This window comes from Rhyacophila brunnea, unplaced genomic scaffold (assembly GCF_057557595.1).
Source record: "Rhyacophila brunnea isolate RB1 unplaced genomic scaffold, BYU_Rbru_1.0 scaffold_24, whole genome shotgun sequence".
Taxonomy (NCBI): domain Eukaryota; kingdom Metazoa; phylum Arthropoda; class Insecta; order Trichoptera; family Rhyacophilidae; genus Rhyacophila; species Rhyacophila brunnea.
This window is the reverse complement of record NW_028232904.1, coordinates 5,816,408-5,832,714: the sequence shown is the minus strand read 5'-3', so window position 1 is coordinate 5,832,714 and position 16,307 is coordinate 5,816,408. Positions and strand designations below refer to the sequence as shown.

The 16,307-nt window shown below is 34.2% G+C and overlaps 1 protein-coding gene across 2 annotated transcripts in view; it reads left to right on the top strand.

Moving 5' to 3' along the window:
• Positions 1-16,097, top strand: part of LOC147068959 (putative phospholipid-transporting ATPase IIA) — a 35,710-nt gene extending 19,613 nt beyond the window's left edge. Inside the window, exons 13-20 of one of the 2 annotated variants that reach the window (XM_085951187.1) lie at positions 2,933-3,133; positions 5,926-6,115; positions 8,902-9,077; positions 9,883-9,987; positions 10,451-10,577; positions 12,663-12,866; positions 15,727-15,851; positions 15,892-16,097. In XM_085951187.1, coding sequence (XP_085807313.1) covers positions 2,933-3,133; positions 5,926-6,115; positions 8,902-9,077; positions 9,883-9,987; positions 10,451-10,577; positions 12,663-12,866; positions 15,727-15,851; positions 15,892-15,957 — 1,194 coding nt within the window. In that variant the 3' untranslated portion in view covers positions 15,958-16,097. Of the gene's footprint in view, positions 1-2,932; positions 3,134-5,925; positions 6,116-8,901; positions 9,078-9,882; positions 9,988-10,450; positions 10,578-12,662; positions 12,867-15,726 lie in introns of both variants that reach the window. The other variant, XM_085951188.1, reaches the window with a different exon arrangement.
• The last annotated feature ends 210 nt before the right edge of the window (positions 16,098-16,307 follow it).

Here is a 16,307-nt window from a genome sequence, read left to right as displayed (position 1 = left end):
TCCAGCCCATTGCCATTTCATATCGTTGGTGACCGTGTACTCGTGTCTGACTCTTTATCAATACCCAACACGCACCTTTCCATGCCACGTTGCGCTACTCATAATTTTTATATTTCTTTTACATTGAAAGTCCATGTTTCACACGCATACGTGAGCATTGGTAGCACAAATTAATTGAATACTATATGCTTAAGACACAATGGGAGGTCACTTTTGAGGATACTATTCAGGCGCCCAAATGCACTCCATACCAGTTTGGTTCTGCGAGCAATCTCATCATACATAGGTACCATTGTTAACTGACATTTATTGTCTGTGATAGACATAGTTGCTGACCAGCTCGATTTGAATGCCATTGACTTACGATATAGTAGGTATTTAACCCTTTCTAAGCGTTACGAATCCCGACTTAGTACAACAGTGCGCGTTGTTATTTCAAGCATCAATAAATCGTAATAAATGTCAGTCAAACATACACAAATAGAGTAGTAAAAAATCGGAGTCAAGTTCAAAAATGATTATGACAGAACCTAATATTTTATGTGACTCTAAAAATAAACATTCGTCGCCTAAAACTGATAAGAAATCACGAACAAGATTTCTTCATTGAAAAAATGCCGGCTTACTCGAGCGGCGCCATGACACTTACGAAATGGTGCTGGACTAATGCGTCGATGACAGATTAACAAGTGTAAGAACAGTTCAGTATTATAGTCTACGGCTACGATTTCGACAAATATGTCATACACATAATGAATAATAATATGGTTTATGACTTTTATGAGCATTTTTGTTGAGTGTGTTAAAAAAATATCAGTCATAAATAGCTCATTTTTATAGCATCCAGGACATCTCAAACTGTGTAACTTTTATTTGAACTCCCATACACATTGCAGCACTGCAGGTCGAGTATAAATAAATCATCCTTGAGAACTACTGGCTATTTGAGAGTAATGTACTTACCACCAGTGCCTGGTTTGTACCTACCATTGACTCCGAACTGAATGGAATCGAATGACACATAGTTTATAACAAAACGGTTTATTTTTCGAATACCTATTAGGCTATTACAATTCGTAAAATATTAAATTTCAAACACTTTTTGCACTTCTAAATGCTTTATAGTCACCACAATTTTATTTTCAAGTTCATTTGTTTTTTTTTTTATTATATTACTTCAATAACCTGTGGGTCTATTCTATACTTATCGAACACTAAAGTGATAAATAGTATCAAACTTAGGGTAGGTTTGTATCAAAATATTAGCACTTATTGTAACAATTACACGAAGTTGGTTTTTATTGTTGCAATAAGTGCGATATTTCAACAGCAGCAAGATAGGTGCTGTTAAAATATAGCACTTATTGCAACAATAAAAACCAACTTCGTGTAATTGTTACAATAAGTGCTAACATTTTGATACAAACCTACCCTAAGTATGATAATATTTATTACTTTATCACTTTAGCGGTCGATAAGTATAGAATAGACCCACTGGTACTAGAATAGGTAATCTCTTATTTTATTATAATGACATGATAGTAAGTAACTCGAGTTATTTTCGACTATAAATATAAGAAGAATTCTCCATAAAAAAAAATAGTAGTCATGAATCAAACCCTTTTGAATAGTGTTACGAAAAAAATAATTCTCAAGTGTCTGTCTCACACCAGCAGACGATGATTTGCCGCGCAGTGTATAAAAATTCAGTAGCGCGGGACCTGGTGTAGCGTAATACGACAATTTCCGCATTTATGCGGGAACGGGCATCTGATTGTTCGTGTCTTTTCTTTATAAATGGCTGATAACTAGGGTAAATAAATAATTTTTGTCTGTTTCACCTAATTCTATAACCAGAAAATAGTATTTAAAAATGTTAATCAATGATAAACAAAGAGACATATTGAATCGCGGACTCCTAGGTATATTTAAATGACACCTTGTTCAAATTATTTTCCGAAACTATTTACTCGCGGATAATATAATAGCAGATAGGCGAATGAATGCAATCTCCAAAAGCATTCCTTTTGTAAAAATATTTTGTAAATTCACTTTGATCAATGTAAATTTCGAATATTCTATTTAACAGTTTACGCACCAAATAGTTTTTCAATCATTAAAAAACAATATAACTTATTATATCGCAAACTCGTATCGTTACAAACACGTCAGTCAAATGTCTTCGACGCACATGCACTAAGAAGCGATAAGACACTATATACGCGGCAAATTTGAATTGGCCCGATGACTGATATTTTTTTATTCAAGACACGCTCCCGAAAAATATTTATTTAAATTAGATAGAACAAAAGTTTAGGCTATCCATTGACAGATGTCAAGAGAAGGATGATTTCTGAATAAATTAAATCAATGTTCGAATTATTCGCGCCTGGCCGAAAGGAGTACTAGGCAAACGAAAATCGAAATGACTTTAGTCAGCTGACGCGCAGATGACTCGCGCGTATAGGCTGACTAAAGTCAGTTGCCGCGTTAGAAAGGTTAAAAATGGACAATTTTATTCCTGCCTTTATTTTTTTGATATTTCGTTTACATGGCTTCTAAAATGTAATTTTTTTTACTATTTATAGAAACATATCTTTCCCATACATAATTCGGAAACACCTCAGAAACATACCTATTAGAAATAGAAAATATCTTGAAATAATTGGCCACCTGCACCTACCTAATTATGACGAAATTAACTACTTAATAGAATGTTTCTTAAAACTTGTGAATAATTCGTTAATAGTGTAGTATATTTTGTTTTTTTCATTATTAAAAATAGTGTCTAAGGGTCAAAGCACACTAGACACCACGCGTGCCGCTTCCAGTGTGCTTTGGCATTAAACTCTGTGAATTTTTGCAATTCCTTTATACATGTATATAATTATTTTTTTGTCCTCAAGGTATCGTAACTGATGTATTTCCACAGATATGGATGCTGACAGGCGACAAACTGGAGACGGCGTTATGCATTGCCAAATCCCTCAAGCTGGTGAGCCCCGGGATGGGGCAGGGCCACGTGTTTGCCTTCAGGCAGTGCAAGACCCGAGTGGAGGCGCACGCCGAGCTCGAGAGGCTCAGGGCGGAGGGGCCTGGGGTGTCTCTGTTGATCGGGGGCGACAGTCTTGATGTTAGTTTTCATTATTTAATTTATCCGCTATGGCAGTCTCATTTAGTGAATGAAATGGCCAATGAAATGACTCGTGTATAACAGAAATGTTTAAAAACATTGTGAATTTTTCACAACACCAGTTACGTATTTATGCGTGAAACACGATTCAAAAATGTAACTGCTCTGTATTCTATTTTTAAGATTGGATTTTGTCCCGTGGACATGGTGTATAGAATGTCATTACTGTACATTACAGTGGTGAAGGGTGGAGGAAGGATGTTAAGATCTGCTATAAATAATGCACACTAAACTTTGTCAGTCATACGTATTTGTTTTCATTGAAATAAGACTACAATTTACAGATGGTGTTGGTTACTTTTTAAAATTTAAATAAACCCTACGAAAACCAAGCCGTAATAGATAATAGTCAAAAAATACTCATTTATCTATAAAACATCTAAAATTATGCAATTAAATCATACATTACTTTGGATATTTTATAGATAGAATAATAATTTATATCTATTGTAGTTTGGTTTAGGCAAGGCTTACTAAAATGAACCAACAATATTTTTAATGTGTATTCTTAATCCAACGAAAACAAAAGTATGTAAGAAAAAGTGTGCACAATTTTGTCGTATCGCTCAAAATATACCAACACTATTATGGTTTGGTTTCGGCAGGGTAAAATTGATTTTTAAAAACTAACCGACACCATCTGTAAATTGTAGTCTTAGTTCAATAAAAACAAATACGTATGACTAACAAGTGCACTATTTATGGCGGATCTTAACAGCTTACCTCCATCCTTCGCTACTGATTCATTATGACAGGCACAACCAGTCGGTCGGGGGATGAATTTAGGTTGAAAAACCATGTACATTCAGTTGTCACATATCAATCATATTATGATTTCATTTAGATTTTGAAAGGGGAAGCATTAATTATTTCTATTTTTATCTGTTTAACAATACGTGAAAGTTGTTTTTAAATTAACCATGAGGCAGCCCGCGTGAGCTTATCGTATCACTTGATTCATATTGCATAACTCAATCGTGCTTTAAACTAATGCGTTGTTTCCTCTTCCCGTCACGCAGTACGCTCTTTACTATGTCTTTTCAAGGAAAGGGTAGATGAGTACGTTCAGTTGGAAGATAATGAGTGGAGGTTCTATTAACCGTGTCCGGAAAGTTATGTTGGGTTAGGTTAGGTTACGTTTTCATTCTTGAATTCATGAATTTTGCCAAAAATCGGCTATGAAAATTCGCACGGTTCCCACCTGGCTTCCTGTAAACCGACTTGTACGTAAAACATGTAATAAAAACTACTGAAATACAAGGGAATGACAGTCGAAAATGGGTATGTAATTAAATTAGAAATACAGAACAACGCGTAATTTTTTCATCTCGGTGCTATAGAGATGATAAGAAAGCTCACGGCGAACTGTGCTACGGTGAAATGTAATATGTACAATTTACATGTAACCCTATTACAGTATAACCTCAATAATTCGAAATCCAAGGGACCCTGAAAATTTGATTTCGAATTAGCGAAAACCGCTATAAATCGAATTTTCCGAAAAAAAATATTTTTTCGTTAATTTGTATGGAGACGATGCAGTATTGAAAAATAGTGTTACGTGGTATTTACCAGTGAAAAAAGTAATTCAATGGTGAACTAGTTCGTTATATGTGTTTTTTACACTTTGTAATTAAGCACTAATTACTGAGTAATCAGACATCCAGTTAGATAGGTACCTACCAAGAATACGAAATTCTTAAATAAGAATGTTGTTCCTTTCGAAAACCTAATCCAGATTCATACAAATTCACAGTAAAAACGTGTACCTATGTAGGTGTGTATTGTATTTAAAATAAAATTCTTTAATATTCTATAAACAATAATAAAAATGTCAAGTGAATTCATTAAGTCAATTAGTGAACTAGTCCTGTCAAACAAAGGGTCACTGTGTATTCATTATTGCCAGTTTAATCTAAACATTCAGTTGATAACAACTTAAATTTTAAAAGATAAGAAACTCATTGTTTATTAAAATACATATTAAAAACGTAATTCTGTCAGTTATAAAAAAATGACAAGTTAGTTACCTGATTATTAGGAAATTTCGTAAATAAATATTTTTTTTTCACTGAAAACCATTTATTGGCTATGTGCTAAGATTACCTTGTAAAACAACATTTTTTTCACATTAATAAAATAATGGATTCTCAATTTACATGAAGTAATCCCCTGCAATAATAATATTGATGCTTGGATAAGTCATTTGTGTCATAGTACATTAGGAGTTTTTGGGTTTTTCCACAACTTAAACTTTGGGTTTTGCCTCCCATCAGTAAATTTGCAGGTGTTTGCCTACTTAATTGCAGCCATTAAATTTATTACTTTCCAAGAAAATAAGTATTTTACTATTATTTATTTCGATTTAATGGATAAAAATGGCCTTTGGGACCAAATTCCATTTTGAATTACGAAATAACGAAAATTTCGATTTATAACGAACTTTTTGTATGAAAAATGATTCTTGGGGGTTAAAATTGACGAAAAATTCGAAAAACGGCGAAATTCGAATTATCGTTTTTCGAATTATCGAGGTTCTACTGTAACAGGTTTTTTGTTTTTACGAGAAATGGATGTTAGCCGCTTGCTTAAGTCCATATCATAGCAGTTTACTATATTGCATTTAATGTATAAGCAATAACTAGCACTACGATCTAACACAAATTCCACTCTTTGGAGGCCCATATTATCTTGTTAGGATCTATGGTTTAAAAAAAATCTTTCATTTTCAGTGCTGTCTGGAGTATTATAATGCGGAATTGGCCCTGCTGACTCTCCACTGCAGCGCAGTAGTGGTTGCGAGATGTTCTCCCACGCAGAAGGCACGCGTGGTCTGTCTCCTGCGGGAGCATGCTCGAGGGTCCATCTGTGCTGTCGGAGACGGAGGCAATGATGTTCCCATGATACAGGAAGCCGATATAGGTAACTCCTTATAACTCCTTTATGTCATTTTTTAACAAAACTATGCAACTCATCATAAGTATAACACGGCGATTTTAATTTTTTGTAACTTTTCGAGAAATACAATAAGCTTGTAATAATTATTAACAATAATTTTTCTTGTAGGAATTAAAATTTTTGTCTAAATTACAATAGGGCTTTTAGTATAAGTATATAATAATTTATATTATTTTTTGTGGGGTAAAAATTACTAAGTATGTACATATGTATATATACCTGACCGAGACATAGCTATCACTCCCACGGTGAATCTGTGCAACCAGGAGAATGCCTACCGTAAAACCCCCTAACTTCGCCAAGTGTCCCTAACTTCACCTAAATCAATTAAACACTAAAAACTCATGTTTTTACTATTGCACCATTTTAAGCCACTAAAGCGATTTTAAAGATAATATTCGTCCTGTCACCACACAATTTTCAAACCGCCATTATTTTCGCCGTGTTTGTGTTAGTACCGTTTTTTCGAGTCCGGTTTGAAGAGATTTTTTCGGAATACCTCTGAACTTTTGCTGATTTCTACGAATCTTGTAGAGGTAGGTTCTTCATATTTTTACTATAATATAGTGATATAGTCTGCTTGCCAAATGTAACGTGCGATTTCCGATATTTATAATAAAACATCAATTATTTGAGTATGCAATGTCAGGCTATGTTTTGTGAACTACTTGTTCCTACACTTCCCCTGGCTTTAGGGTTGTCACAAAAAAACGATTTTCTTGAAATAAATGTGTTTTTTTTATTTTTATTGTTTTTAGACTAAAAACTATTCATCACTTTGAATCACCAGTTAACAATTTTTCTCATATTTCCTTTATTAAAAATTTACTATGTAAATCAACACATAAAAATGATACTATAATGCTTTGGGTTTTGGCAGCCCTAGCGTAAATTGGTAGGTTGTATGAAGCAGTCATTGAAGTGATTCCTATCTTCGCCAACGTAGATATTTCTTTAAAATATGTCAAATTGTCTCTAGCATAAGACCTGAATTTGCTTAAGGCTATTTTTTAATAGATTTCGTGAGTATCCATAGACAATATTTTTTTAGTGTACCTACTAAAACACATTGGGCAAAGTTAGGGAATCGTGCCGTAACTTCGTCTATATAAAAAATAGTGATTTATTGTATTATTTAGTATGAAAAGGGTATTACTTCAATATAAATAAAATTAAATACTATCATTGTACATCACATAAGATCTATAAGACTTCATATTGGTGGATATTTTGGTGGCAAAACGACTTTCTGTTAAAAAACCGGGTGAAGTTAGGGGGTTTTACGGTATACGATACTGTCTTACTCGACAACTCAATTAAGAAAATTCAAGAGACATTCGACCGACTGCATAACGATTTGTCTCTCATTGGTTTATAAATCAACGTTAAGAAGACAAACACTTGTGCACCTGTCCGGATCCAGATTAGCTATGGATAAAATATCAAGTGTCGATAGCTTTAAATAAATGACTGGGGCAACATTCAACTCTATGCGGAATGTCGGAGGCTTAAGCGTCAAATAGATTACCATCAAGTTATGACACAGTAAGCTGCTGATACGGAAAAAAAGTGTGTACCCAATGTCGTTTGTCTTGGTACCTATTTAAAATGTTATCAGATTGATGGTCCCATCCTGTAGCACATTCAAACGAACATTATTAGTTAGCAAAATCTGCCGAAATCGCCAGAACAACAATGAGGTCACGTCATGCATGCCGCGCTACATTGGCAACCGCATGACTCAATGAACGTTTTTTATTATGTTCTGTATGCATACATATTTTTGACTCGTGTTAAAACGTATGCTCTTTGTCTTTATTATTTTTTTCTATGGATTTTCTACTAAATTATTATCTATGTCTGATGTTTATGTCTATTATCTATGGTCTGCTGGTTGAGTTCTGTTCAAAATATTATCTATGGATGCAATATCGCAAGTCATTTTAACGTACGCACACGTAGAAACTGTTAAAATTAATTAAAAATTATCATGATTAATGATACTAACAAATTAGAGTTGGCAGTTTTCATAATTGAATTTATAGAGATAGTGATCATTCAAAAATTCTGCGGAATGACGAAACCATAGACTAAATTTGTCACAGTACCAGCTTGTGATATATAGCATATAACGTGATAATAATGTATTTGAGGCATTACAGTGTATGTACTTGGTTAAAACTAAATGCTGCATGTTTGACGCTTTCATTATGACGGTGCAGTTCTACCGTAGCAAGTCATGGCAGCTTGCGAAAACTCGAGGCAATAGACACTTGCGGCGGATACTGGGTGCGCGATAAATTGAGTAATAACAGGGAGAGAAGAGTGTAGACCATGCAGCCTCTCGTGCTACGGATACTTCAAGAGAGTCAACCTGCCATTTCTTCAAACTGACCGGATTCTGGCTTTTTGGAAAACCATTAATTGCCATCTACATGGTGTATAATGTGGAGCTACAGAATGCTGGCATGTGTTACATATTTCCTTACATCGGAATAATGGCAGAATGTTATTTTTTTTCAATCCCCAATATATTGGGTGAACGGCTAGAAAAAAATTCTATAGTCTGTTAAGATAACCTCCAACCCATGGTGTATCCAAGCGAAAATGTTAATTCTCCATTCACCATTTGACCCTGGCATGATATACGAATGGTAGAGCTGGCAAAAATATTCGTGCTGGAACTGGAAGTTGACGAATGGGGGGACCTTCTATTCTGTCTATCTCGACCGTTATTATTTATTTTACAGGTGTCGGTCTAGAAGGCAAGGAGGGGCGCTCGGCGGCTCTGGCGGGTGACGTGAGCGCTCGGGAATTCAGCTGCCTCGGCCGACTCCTGCTAGTACATGGTCGCCATTCTCGATTGCGGTCTTCTGCGCTCAGCTTGTTTGTCGTGCACCGTGGTCTCATCATATCTACCATGCAGGTAATGTCCCTGTTAGAATATAGCATTTAAGTCTATTTTTCATCTATAAAACAAAGGTTAAAAGTTTTTTATGTATTCTGAGGTTTCACAATTTTAGAATTTATTTAAATATTTAATTTTAGATCCAAAGTTTTCAGTTCCTTGATTTTTGGATCGAGAAAGAATGAGATTCCGGGATTTATGATACCGAGATTGGATTATAAAACCTAGTTACATAGTTTGATAAACAAAGCAGCCTCTCATCACGAAGAAGAAGATGAAGGAGTGTCAGATAACTTAATATGGACTGTTAAATATTTTAGAATCACATGCAGCATCGTCTAGCACAGTGCTTGTCAACCTTTTTACACCTCTGGACCACCGAAAATAGGAGAAACGTTTTCCGGAACGCTAACACAGAAATAAAAAATATTATTTATATAGAAACGTATAATGACGACTGGTCGCAATTGATTTCTTCACGTAAAACCATTAATCTATTTTAAGAACAAAAACACAATGCACAAACACTTGCAGGTGCACGGGTTTTGAAGATTTTATTGGAATTTTCAGCATAGGCATTCGGATACCAAAAATTCGCAAACCACCAGAAAATGTCTGCGGATCACTGTTGAGAAACATTGGTCTAGCATACGTCATACTGAGGAAGTGGAGAGAGGTGGAGAGAGCTTGCAGTGGATAGAGGGGAGTGGAAAAGTTACCTAGAGCCAGCGAACACCCTCTCTAACTCGTAACGCCAATAATAAATATACATGTATACATATTATTATGTATTTTAAAGTCAATGTATTTTGTTTCGTTGCAGGCCATTTTCTCTACTGTTTTCTATTTGTCATCGGTTTCACTTTACCAGGGAATCCTGATGGTTGGATACGGAACGATATTCACTAGCATACCCGTGTTTTCACTTGTAAGTAACAATTATTATTTACACTTTAATGTTAACTATATATTCGTGGCGGAAAGACATTGTATTAATTCAAATGAAACACAATATGTAGTATTTATTCCACATAATATAATAATCATCAGGACCTAAGCTTGTAAGTTGATAATGTCCCATTGAACCAGACGAAACCAAGTCCATACTACATATTGTGTTTTATTAAGAAAGATATCTTTACCTATATGTCACAATAGTAAAATGTCCAGCAGAACAAATTAGCGCTTCTGGTGGCAAGTGGTTGGAGTCGAAAAACCTTCGCCGCTTTTAGTTGGAGTTGTATATACTGAAGCCGTGTTGAAGCAAATATTTTCTTTTATAGTATGTATAGCTTATTTCAAAAATTGCCCTCTTGATCGGTGTCAATTACTGAAACTTGTTTTGTTTAAATGTTTTGGAGTTATTTTACCTGTTTTTTTGGTGTATTCAGGTCTTGGATAAGGACATCAGTAGTGAGGTTGCCTTACTCAACCCTCACCTATACCGAAACCTGGTTAAAGGACGGGATCTGAGTAATAAGATGTTCTGCATGTGGATTGGAATATCAATTTACCAAGGTAAAACATTTGTTGTCAATACAATACTGTTTGATGAGGAAATATTTTAGGGCTAATACACACGGCGCTGCAAGTTGTGTATTGTATTGTCTATGTATATCTGGCATGACCAGACTGAGCTAGCGCCGTGTGTCTTAACCATTACCTTGCGTCTTGTTGTATTTTAAACTATCGCGATAATTACTTTTTACACGTAAAAGTGCTGACTGTCTCACCAATCTCATTCTTCAAGCGTAAGCGAAACGCGATGTTGTCATTGTATGGTGCTATTTAACAGGTTGTGAAAATTGGTAAACGTCAAAAATTTTCTGCGCAGTGTAGTTTATAATAATTTATTATTCTTGGCAGGTTTGCCATTATCGTTCTACTGCGGAGCGCATCCATGATGTAAGTTCCAATTATTGCGTGAAAATTCAGAAGCTGCTGAACTATTTTGATCCATGCATGCAATCTTGCAATTTGCACGATAGTATGTGTTTACACGTGTATTTTCTTGTTATGGCTGCGTTAATATGCACGTGTAAATGGGGTATTAAGGTGACTTCATGCTATTGTTTATCTTTATTCATTGAGTGTGTTAAAGTTTGTTTGTGACCAAAACAACGAACAATCTGCGACTTTACAGGAGTGTAATTCAACATAAAAATTGGATTCTTTGTATATTTTTCACTGACTACCCTACCCAAGGTCCATTATAGTCAGGCTTCGGCACGAAACTGTGAATTTAAATTGTAGTACTATTTATTGCCTGTCATTTAAATGTATTACGATAAAAAATTGTTTGTAGAAAATGAAATATCATAATGAAAGAATGGTCATACGGTAATTAATACGAACCAAATATGCAACCAAAAATCTTCATTTCCTCCAAACAGGTTACCCGCATTTCATTCAAATTTAAGCAATAGCTTGCACTACCATCCCTATCCCTATCTACACACCCTATCAAAAAATAGTTGTAATGTCATTACGGATTAACTATTGCTGCCACACTTTCGGTACACTGATTATCATATTCTAAACAATTTAACTCCATAAATAATTGCTTTGATTTTGGTTTTCATCAAAATGTCCCTTACACCCCTTTTGTCTTGTATATAGATAGCAGTAGCGAAGGGTGACTTTTGGAAAGAGGTAGGCTGTGGAGTAACCACACTTGTCAGATATATTTACGGGAAATAAGAAGATAACCCAATATTACTACTGATGAATAGGTACACTAAATCGATAAAATTTCAAAAGCTCAATTAGTTTATAAATAAGCAATTAGTTTGAATTATGTATTTTCCTAAACAATTTTAATGTAACATACCTACGCTCAAAATATATTACCTATCATCTTTGAAAATATTCGTTGTTGTGTATATGTTCCATAACAATTTATAATTTAACCCGTAAAACTAGAAATTTTAAAATACTTCTACATTTAAAACACAGAGTTTTGGTATAAATAACTGATAAATAAAAATTGCGAGATAAATTATTTTATATTTTTAACAATTAATATTTATATGTGATTGAATCCCATAGAAATTATTTTTTAAATTATCCTATTAATAATTATTTTGAATAAATGTGCCCCAGCGATCTAAGCGCAGACTAAACAACTTACGATTTCGGAATAAAAAGCCGGACAGTGGTTGGCGCCATGAGACTGAAGTCATACAAAACAGATCTGGAAAAGGGGTCACATTAATTCATAACATAGTTGAATCCAGGCGGCGCTAGTATGGGTATATGGTTATAAACCTTATTAAATAAAATAAAACTTTTAAATTCTAACGATAGATGACTCTGAATTGGATGGATTATTCTGTGTGTTTATTTATTTTTTAAATTATATTAGTTACTTGAAGATCTATTTTTCTTAGAAGGTAGGCTTTAAATAATCGCCTACTATGGAGCCTTCGCCACTGATAGATAGTGTCTTTAGTAAAGTTCATCTTCGGTATCGAAAAATATTCGGATACCGGTATTGCAATCCCTAACACGTGCGCGGTGTTTATATATAACCATGATTATACAATATTGTATTTAAAAAATTATTGTCTTTTCTTTTTGTTTTGATTTGATAAATATCCACAGGTGGCGTGATAATGTGTGGCGCTTTGATCATGTTCGAGGACGAGTTCATTCATATAGTGGCCATCAGCTTCTCAGCGTTGATATTCACCGAGTTAATAATGGTGGCCCTCACCATAGTTACGTGGCATTTATTCATCGTGCTGGCTGAGGTTTTCAGCGTGATTGTCTACATTCTGGCTCTGATCATACTGCATGAATACTTTGGTAAGTATTAATTTTTTTTTTCTACTATTTCTCCTCTAGATGAGTGATATAGACTTCCATAGTATAAATATATCTTAGACACTATTGGATCCATGCCCTGAATTCAATGAAGTCTTGTATCATGACCACGTGTATTGTGCTCAATGACGTATTAAATGGACAACTCATTTCATATCGGCGAGCTCGAGAAATAGTGCACGAAACTTATTCACAGATGTATAGGTAGACATCACGTGATCATATGACGTTGCATTTCCATTATACGATATCAAGTTTCGAGAATTTAGAGTAATATAGCCTTTATTGTAACGGCGTATTAATGTCATCGCGTTAGAATTCTCGGGTTACTTACGTCTTCCGGAGATTCAGCGAAACGCTTCCAGGCATTCAGCGAAACGATTCCAGACGCAAACTGGGAATTCTGCCCTTAATTAATAACTTTAAATATTTTTGTAACTCGTTATTTATATTATTATTCTTTTTGTTGTGTGTATAATAAATACATGCCTTTTATCAATTAATAACACAGTTTCGAAGTATGAATACAGAAGAAAGTAGGTACCTATGATAATAATACAAGAGAACGGAGGTAGATAAATATAACAAAAAAAAATAGTCAAACACAATAAAATTTTTATTGAACGCCATTTATTCGAGATAAAAACAAGTTATAAAAATATATTATTATTGTATGTTTGACTTATGTATCTTCGTACATTTATTTTCAAACAGGCGATACCAGTTTCATCATTATGACATTTTCAACTGAAAGTTGATCCGTGGAAAATGTTATAACAACGATACCCGTATATTATAAAATCATGGTAATGATAACAATGGTATTGTTAATTTAATTATTATGACATAAACAATCAAAACAAAAAAATATCAAGAAACAAGTTATAAAAAATACACGATAAGCAGACCAAACGTTGCTTAGGGGCGCCACATTATGAGGGGCGGCAAATTATGGAAGAAATACGAATATTACGTAGTTTTGAGAAAAGTTGTTTGTCTAAACAAAATATTCTTTGCTACGGCGCTAACAAACCATACAGTGTACAAATAAATATCAACGAATATGTAATTAGATTTTCACGTTTTGATCATATTGCTTTGCTTAAGATGTTTGAGATTAAACAATAACATATTATGATGGTTATTGAATTGCAATATAATAATTTGGTATAATTTGAAGCGGCGTTTAATAAGAATATTTTGAAACTGAAAATTGATCCGTTGAAAATGTTTTAATGACAAAACCAGTATCAGTTTATTGGAGAAAACATTATTTCAGCATGAAAATGATACCAATTCTATTACTATTTATTTAAATATTATAGAATCACAACAAGAAATGACAATAAAATCAAGAATGAAGTTATAAAAAATACACGATTAACGTTATATTATAGGTGCATGTTTTAATAATTCAGAGAGCAAGCAAACAGAGAAAACAACAGAAAGTAAATAGAAATATTCATAAAAAGTAAATGGAGCACATGATATTAGATTATTATCTTTTGTTAATCGACGAAGTCCATTCCTTGTCGTGATGAAATGTTTTCTATCAAAATGATCAGAACATATTACACATTCATCCGATGGTGTCCAACATGGATCGCATCTTAATACTCTAAGTATATATGTCCAATGTAATCGCCTTTCTGCTTTGCGAGGAACTCTAAAATTTAATGAGAGATAATAATGACAATAAAACCGCTAAATCCATTGACATAATACTACTATTCTCCCTTCTTCATTATTTCACTTTTTAATTTGTAGCGATTCAATTATAAAAATATATACTTCACAATACATTTATCGATTTCGCGACAAAAAGTATTTTAAATTAAACAAACGATGTCAAAAAATATGTTTAATTACATATAATAAATTGAAAATAATATTACCAGTCCGTTCATGCAAATCAATTAGCTGAAGTACGGTGCAAACAGTACTACCATATTTGAAAAATTGAACGAATATATACCTTACTGTCATTACAATACGGACCAAATTTATAAATCACCATTTGTGCGTTGAGCCCTTATAGGAACGGAGAAATCATCGCTGCCTGCGTAAAAATGTTCGGCCATTTCTGTCAAATTGTTCTGTCATTGAATTGCATCGATATTTTGTATGGGCAGACCCAGCGGTGTCGCCAGACCGCTTGCAAGCGGAATGTTCATTTGAGCGAAGGATACCGATATTAAAATATGAATTTCGCCATCCGGCAGACCCGACACAAAGTGAGTGTCATTTTATTTTCCACATGATTCGTCCATATAAATGTCATTGATTGTGCTACAGTGGATGTAAATATACATGAAAACATTAATTCAACTCTCAATTCAAACACCCATAATTCGAATTTTCAATATTTCTAATATCTAGGTAATAATGAAAATTGAAGTGAAATGCAAGAAACACATTATCATCATTTCACATGAGCTCACATGCTAGAACCATGAGAATATTCAATAATAAAAACTGACAATCTACAAAAAAATTGTGTCAATTACCTGTCATTTGTAACTCCCTTCCAAAAACAAGATACGTGAGACCATGTGAAAATGTGGAAATTTTTGGAATATAAAAAAACATTCTGTTACACGCAAGGTTAATGGTGTGGTGTGATATTCGTAAGGTAACCTTAGTGTGGATCTGATAGGTTGTGGCAGATTTGCTAACTGACATAATTCGTTTTTGGCTCTAACGGCTGGGTTAACAATGGGATGGGGAACATTTTAAATGCCAAGTAAAACATTGGACACTATTTTCCGGTGGCGCGAGCTTGTCGTGACCGTGATATAGCTACGGATATAAACTGAATGTGATTTCTTTGTTTTGTTTACAGATGGTGAATTCATAAGGACGTTCAACTTCATATGGAAAGTGGCTGTAATAACGCTGGTGTCCTGTTTACCGCTTGGAGTGTTGAAAATAATCCACAATAAGTGCGCGGGTAATCAACAAAAGATAGTACGGAGATAGCTGGATAAAACAAATCAACAAAAGATAGTACCGAGATAGCTGGATAAAACAAACAGTACGAAGTCAAGTATTAGTGTGCTCTCTTGTTAAGTAATTATTATATAAACTACTGCTCTAGCAAAAAGAAGAAGAAATAATTGAATCAGCGCGCATGAACGTTCAATTAATCGGCCAATCGACTATCAAGTAGTTACGATTGTGGCTTTGTATGTACAAAGCGATCTAAACCTGCCGATTCTTAAATCTGTGTTACGTCAATGATTTTAAATGAGCAAGCGTGCATTCTCAATGATTTAATCGATCAAATGACACAATACAGATGGTGAAACCTTACTATACTAAAGCCGATTAATTAGTCGCGTGCTGAAGTTAATCGGCCGATGGAGAAACAGTCTTGCTCAACTGAGTATGATCGTTCGATAAATTAAATGTTAATGCGCGCTT